At 41.5% G+C, this 6,058-nt stretch overlaps 1 protein-coding gene across 1 annotated transcript in view; it reads left to right on the top strand.

Annotated features, from left to right (window-relative positions):
- Positions 1 to 1,879: 1,879 nt before the first annotated feature.
- LOC103583481 (partitioning defective 3 homolog) overlaps positions 1,880 to 6,058 on the top strand; it is a gene marked incomplete at its 5' end in the record, with an annotated part of 8,504 nt that continues 4,325 nt past the window's right edge. Inside the window, one exon of the mRNA XM_008564780.1 lies at positions 1,880 to 2,010. Within this exon, the coding sequence (XP_008563002.1) occupies positions 1,880 to 2,010 (131 nt within the window). The remainder of the gene's footprint in view (positions 2,011 to 6,058) is intronic.

The raw sequence follows: 6,058 nt of genomic DNA, 5'->3' as shown, positions 1-6,058 counted from the left end.
CCTGCTGCAGAATGCTAGATCTTTCAAGACTGCTTGACACATGTATATAGCTTACACTGAGCAGAAAGGAAAGGAAAATGTGAGTTTTTGTTTTTGTTTTGGGGTTTTTTTGAGGGCATAAAGGAAATGGTGTAGTATTTTCTTGCTTTGCTTTTCTCTCTGTCCAGTGGCTTTCTCTAGCTTCCCATGGTTCACCAGGAACAATAAGACAGTTCTGTTTCTTTTTTGGCCAGCCTCATCAAGTGTTAGGGAAGAAAATGTCTATCTCCTTTAATGTGGTTCATGAACAATTGGTGGATGTTTTGTTTGCATAAGCAGAACTCACTCAGCAAAGTGTTTTCCTTGCTGAAGGCACTACTGATGTGTTATTTGAATGGTGTTGTGGAGCAGGTCTCTGAACACACATTTGCCTCCGTGAGTGTGGTTATAAACATCCACTAGTAGAGACTGGGGTATTATAAAGCCTAATCTCTTCACACGTTATTTTTGTATCGGGATATTTTTTAATATGCTCACTGACTATGCCCATATGCTTTGAAATTTTTGTCACGTATATTGCCTCATTATTGCTTATCAACAAATAAGGTAGTGCTGGCCTGGCAGAAAGAGGACAATAGAGAATGCTTGATTTCTGTAGAGACAAAGCCAACCGTAGGAGTCATCAAGGCGACATGCTATCTTACAGCTCTCCAAATGAATGCTAAGACTCTGTTACGTTAGAAAGTTATTATTGAGTCAAAGTGGGCCATTGGCTTTCAACTCTAAAAGACAATCAATAGCTTGTTTTCAACAGACTTTCTTCACTCAGAATATGCCTTTTGCACAATGTTGCATAACACAGAGGGGGAGCAGAGGTTAGCAAGTACCAAAAAGGATCACTTAAGAGTGCCAGCCACTGATGCTAGGAGAAACCATAGTTGGATGGTTTGCAAAGTTAGAGGCATCATCGTCTATTTTGAGCAGAGCTACCTTCATTTCAAAAGGTCAGTTCTAGAAGGTCAGCTAACAGTGGTCAGTGAGATGTAGAAATGTCCACAGGGACTTGATCTACACAGCACAATATACATATTCAATAATTTGACTTTGGTTAGAGGCATCAATCAACAGATGAGCTGCTGACTAAAGTATTTAGTCAGAAGGATTGAAAGCCTCTCCATAAGCTATGGTGAGCCTATTAGGAAATGCCATCCTAATAACTAAGGTGAAATGCATTACCTAAACTAACTCAAGCAGCTATTAGCTTTCAGGTTTATTCTTTTGATAAGTGTCTCTGTTCCTCACTTGGCTGCCATCCTTTGTTCGGAGGAGATTTGTCCATGGCTAATAGTGCCTAGTTTAAATTATTCTTGGCTCAAAATGTAACTGTCATCCTGCAGTAAAATGGGACTCAGCTATATTGTATCCTACTGCTAGACTAAAGTATTCAACTTCCTAAAAAATATTCAACAGTATGGCAAACTTTCATGTGTGCACCCATGGACTTTCCCATTTTTGTGAATTATTGTAGCAAATTTTAATTTCATTTGTCATTAATTTCTTCTAGTTGTCTGAGCAGCCTTACTCTTCGTGTATTTGTACGTACAAGGGATATAAACTGGTATCTAATATCAGTATTTACCAAACCTCATGAAGAAGACTAGAAAGATTGACCTCTCAAGTTTAAACCACATGCTAAAGCCAAAATCTCAATTTAAGATGCTCGAGTCCTTGGGATTCATAACAGCAATATATGCCTCTTTTCTCCAAGAAACTTGATTTTGAAAAAGAAAATGCACAGAATTTGCAAGATGTTTCAAAGTGAATTGATAAGAATTGAAATGGAGACAACCAGTTGGTTGTTGTTCCTCTCTTGTTGATGATTTGCATTTTCCTCCCACAGCCGAACTCCAGACCTGCGGCAGCGCAGAGTGGCAGACACTCAGTGTCGGTGGAGGTGCAGCTGCAGCGACAGCGGCAGGAGGAGCGTGACAGCTTCCAGCAGGCACAGCGCCAGTACAGCTCCCTGCCCCGGTATGTCCCCTCCCAGCCCTGTAGGAAACGCTTCTTCTCGTGTTGCACTGGCTTCTCCACCTGCCTCCAGGTAGCCACAGAGGATGAATGGAAGGGGAAATGGATAGTGGTTGCTTAGCTCGGAAGGGCATCCTACCACATAGCAAGAAGACTAGAAAGGAAGGTGTCTCACGAGATGCCAACGTTTTCACCCCAAAAGCTCCCTAATCAAAAGTGAAGCATCATGACGCCTGAGTACTGGCTGAAGAGTCAGACCTGGGTTCTAGTTCTGCTAGCTGGGTTCTGCTACTTTCCACGTGGTGGTGGACAAGACAATTTCCTCGTCTGAAAAATGGGAAGCTAACTCTTACTTTGCTTAGCTCATAGCTAGAATTACCGACACTTTGTAAATCTAGAGCTCTCTAAAAGGATCAGGGTGAATGTTCCATGCACCGGACCTAGGTGGGAACAGTGGTCCCAAAGCTCTCTCACTGTCTTGTCCTCCTGGCCGTTGTGTACTGTCAAACCTCACCCAGGGATGCTCAGCTCACTAGCTGACAAAAGACTCAAAAGCTCTCAGATGACTGAGCCCTAATACATTGAAATAATAGCCACTCTGCCTTTAAAGTATTTCTCCTAGGCAGAATAAAGAATAAAAGTGTGGAAGAGCACTCAGCTTTTCAAGCTCCCCAAACAAGTCACTCCTATAGTCAAAATTATTAAAGGTACTTATTGTCTTTTTTCTAAACCAGGTGACAAAGACATTTTGAGTGGTAAAAGTTCCATTTGCCATGTTGACATCAAGTAGACTGTTTTGAATTTGAGCAAAACAGTTTTTAAGAGGAGGCAAATGCTTAACCTGTGTATACTTGACTGATGGATGTGAAAGTGATCTTGATTCAATCTCTAACAAAGATGAGTCCCTTCAAATGTTCAGTAATGACCATAACAGCCACAAGGGACTTCACCACAGTGAGAAGAGCCAGTCAAGGGAACATGGACGTGAATGGAAATCTCCACCAGGATGAGTGTGTGTAGTAACTTGTTCATTAGTTGTTCTTTTTCAACCCATAAAGCTATATCTCCCTTAAAATTACTTTTTCTTTTAAATAGGAGAACTACCCACTAACAGTAATGTAGCCCATTCTAGGTAAGAGTCATTAAAATTTAGGTCTGGAGAGGGTTTTATGGATCATCTTGACTTGTAAGGAAACAGCTCAGAGAAATTAAGTAACTTCCCCCAAGGTCACACAATTAGTAACTAATTTGCCAGAAGTCAAACCGAAACCTGGTGCCCATGCCCTAATCCATTATTTTACTAGGCCCATTGTTACCAAGGGCTTTTATTCCCAACTTTGGGGTATTAATAGGTGTGATGTTTCCCTCTGTGCTCTACTGCCCTTAGCATTGGGAAGAAGACCACTGTAGGAATCAACCCAATGAATCTGAACACTTTAAGGATTATGCATGTAGGTTTACCTGTGTAGAATCCCTTCTCCCGTCCTGTTTGGCTTACGTTCCATTGGAAAGGGGGACATGGTAATGCCTGGTGTGGCCCTGACCATGCAGCCACATGGGTAGGCCATAGAACTTCGTAGCTTGTGTGGAATGGGGTTGTCAGTGCAGGGGCCCTGCTCTTATTTTTATTGGCAAATTGTTTGGCATCATATATTTCAGCTATGTTTGAGAGTATTTATAAGAAATGGGGAAATGTGACAAAGTGTGTGTAATAAGAGGAGTGACTTGAGAAATATAAAGGGCTAAGAAAGGGAGGTAGGAGAGACAGTAGTGGGAGGGCCTGGAAGGTGGGACAGCTAGAAGGAAAAGAGACACTAGGGTCCTGACCCTTGGGAACAGGAAAAAGACGCAGGTGCTTCCCCTGAATTTCTCCTGGTCACATTCCAGAGGAGCTCAGGCGTTGCAAACTGAGCCTTTTCTCCTAGCATTCCCGTCTCCTTCTTCATTCTTAACCCCCTCCTTTCCTACCACCTCCTCTTCCTTTCTCTCCCTCTCCCTGCTGAAGCCCCTTCTAGAAGAATCTACATTTACATGCAGAAGAGAGTTGCCGCCGCCGCTGCTGCTAGTACTTCTCTTGTTACTCAGTGTTTCCCTTACTAGCAACAACTTTCCCTCTGGGTTAATTACAGCTCACTATTTTTAGTCATTTTATTCTGTGTAGTTAAGAGAAAAGCAGTCATTCCCAAATTAAAGAGTTAAGTAAGTTCTATATCATGTTCTTCTCTTTTTTTAGACAGTAATTTCTCAATGTGCATCTTCATATTTGTGAGGAAGTTTAGGAACATAGAACCCTGCACCCAGCTTGATTCCTTGCAGAGCAACACCACTCAGCAGCAAGCGCTGTGCAGGAATCTGAAGGAAGGTGAAGAGATCCCACAGGAGGTCAGAGGGGACTGCAACAGCCTACATGAGCTTGAGACCAACCCAAGTTTCTGACATGTGATATTCTTCAAAGACACTTGACCCCTGCTTTCGGATGTTGACAATTAGCAGAGTTTTGTCTAAACAAGTTGGTATGGCATTTGAAACCGAAAAGATTATACACACACAAAAAGTTCACTTACAAAGTGAAACATAAATAAAACAAATGGTCCAAACTTTGTATCAGTTGCATTAGATAAGGTGGTTTGAATTAGAGGAATGTATATGAACCAGAGTGGTTTGTAAATTCTAACTGTAATTAAGAAATCTATGGGCAGAATTCAATTTACATTTTGAAATGTCAGTAAGAAACACTAGCCAGGTGGTCACACTACTCTGGGAGGAAAGGACCCCTGAGTGGCCCCACACTCAATTCTTAATCAGACTAGATGTTTTCTTTTTTTTAAAAAAAAAAAATTAATTTATTTTTTATTGTAAAGTGACAACTGACAATTCTATAAATGTATGGGGTACAAAGTCATGTTGTGATTTATGGACACAATGTGCAATAATTAAATCAAGCTAGTTAATATATCCATCACCTCAAATACTTAACATTTTTTGTGATGAGAACATTTGAAGTTTATTCTCTTAGCAATTTTGAAATGTACAATACTCTGTTATTAGCTATCTTCACCACACTGTGTAAGAGAGCTCAAAAGAAATCCCACATTTCTCCTGTCTGAGATTTTGCACCCTTTGGATATCATCCTTTTTTATTCCTAAATTAGTTTCTTTTTTTAGTATCCAAAAGGCAACTCTCAAACTGACTAGAAGAGATATATGCAGTCAGAGTCACTGATTGAAAGACTTAAGATCCTTGATTAAATATTTTTCTTTGTTTTCCCTTCCTGCTGTCTTTCTTCCTGTTCCTCTTCCTCCTCTCCCTTGGCCTGGTGTCTGCCACGTCCGACTTCCTGCTTTGCACGCCTCACCCCCGAGCCGTTCCTCTGCACCCTAGTGTGGTGGCCCCACCAGGCCCATTCACTGTGTCTCCAGTCTGCTTACCAACTGTACAGCCTGGGTCTTTATCTCTTTCTTCATCCTTCTACGTCCGTCTCACTTTGGTGGCTAAATGGCTTTCCTTAGGCATTGGGTCTTTGGTTTCAGTCCTTCACATGAGAATGGTCTCAGGCCATATTGGAAGTCGTTGTAATCATCAGGAGATAGTAATTTGAATGGATGCAGAAATCTCCAGTGGGCTCATTGGAGGACCAAACAAATCTACGTGTGTAAGACATTCAGTGACAGGACATTGATGTTTTGTTGCTGATGTTATTTGCGACCTTTCACTGACAGATCATGGGACTTCCTTCTAATGTCTACGTCAGTGTTTGTGGCGTTGCCCTTACTTAGAGTTCATTAGTTATTCTTTGCTGACTTTCCCTGCCCTATGACTTCTACCCCATCCCTCTGCCCAAGGAAGGGAAAGCTAACATTTTTGTTTATTTTTTTTCTTTGATCAGAAAGATGCCCCCCAAAACCCAGAGCCTAGTCTTTGAGGGCAAAGTGACTTTGTCTTCAAACTACTCTGACACCTCTTACTCAGGCATTTCCTGGGTGCCAGTCACTTTCCTAAGCACTTTACGTGTGTCATTTCATTTCTTTCTCCCCACAGCTTTTTTTTTTT

This window comes from Galeopterus variegatus, unplaced genomic scaffold, assembly GCF_000696425.1.
Source record: "Galeopterus variegatus unplaced genomic scaffold, G_variegatus-3.0.2 Scaffold23417, whole genome shotgun sequence".
Lineage (NCBI taxonomy): Eukaryota > Metazoa > Chordata > Mammalia > Dermoptera > Cynocephalidae > Galeopterus > Galeopterus variegatus.
This window is presented reverse-complemented; position numbering and strand designations above follow the sequence as displayed.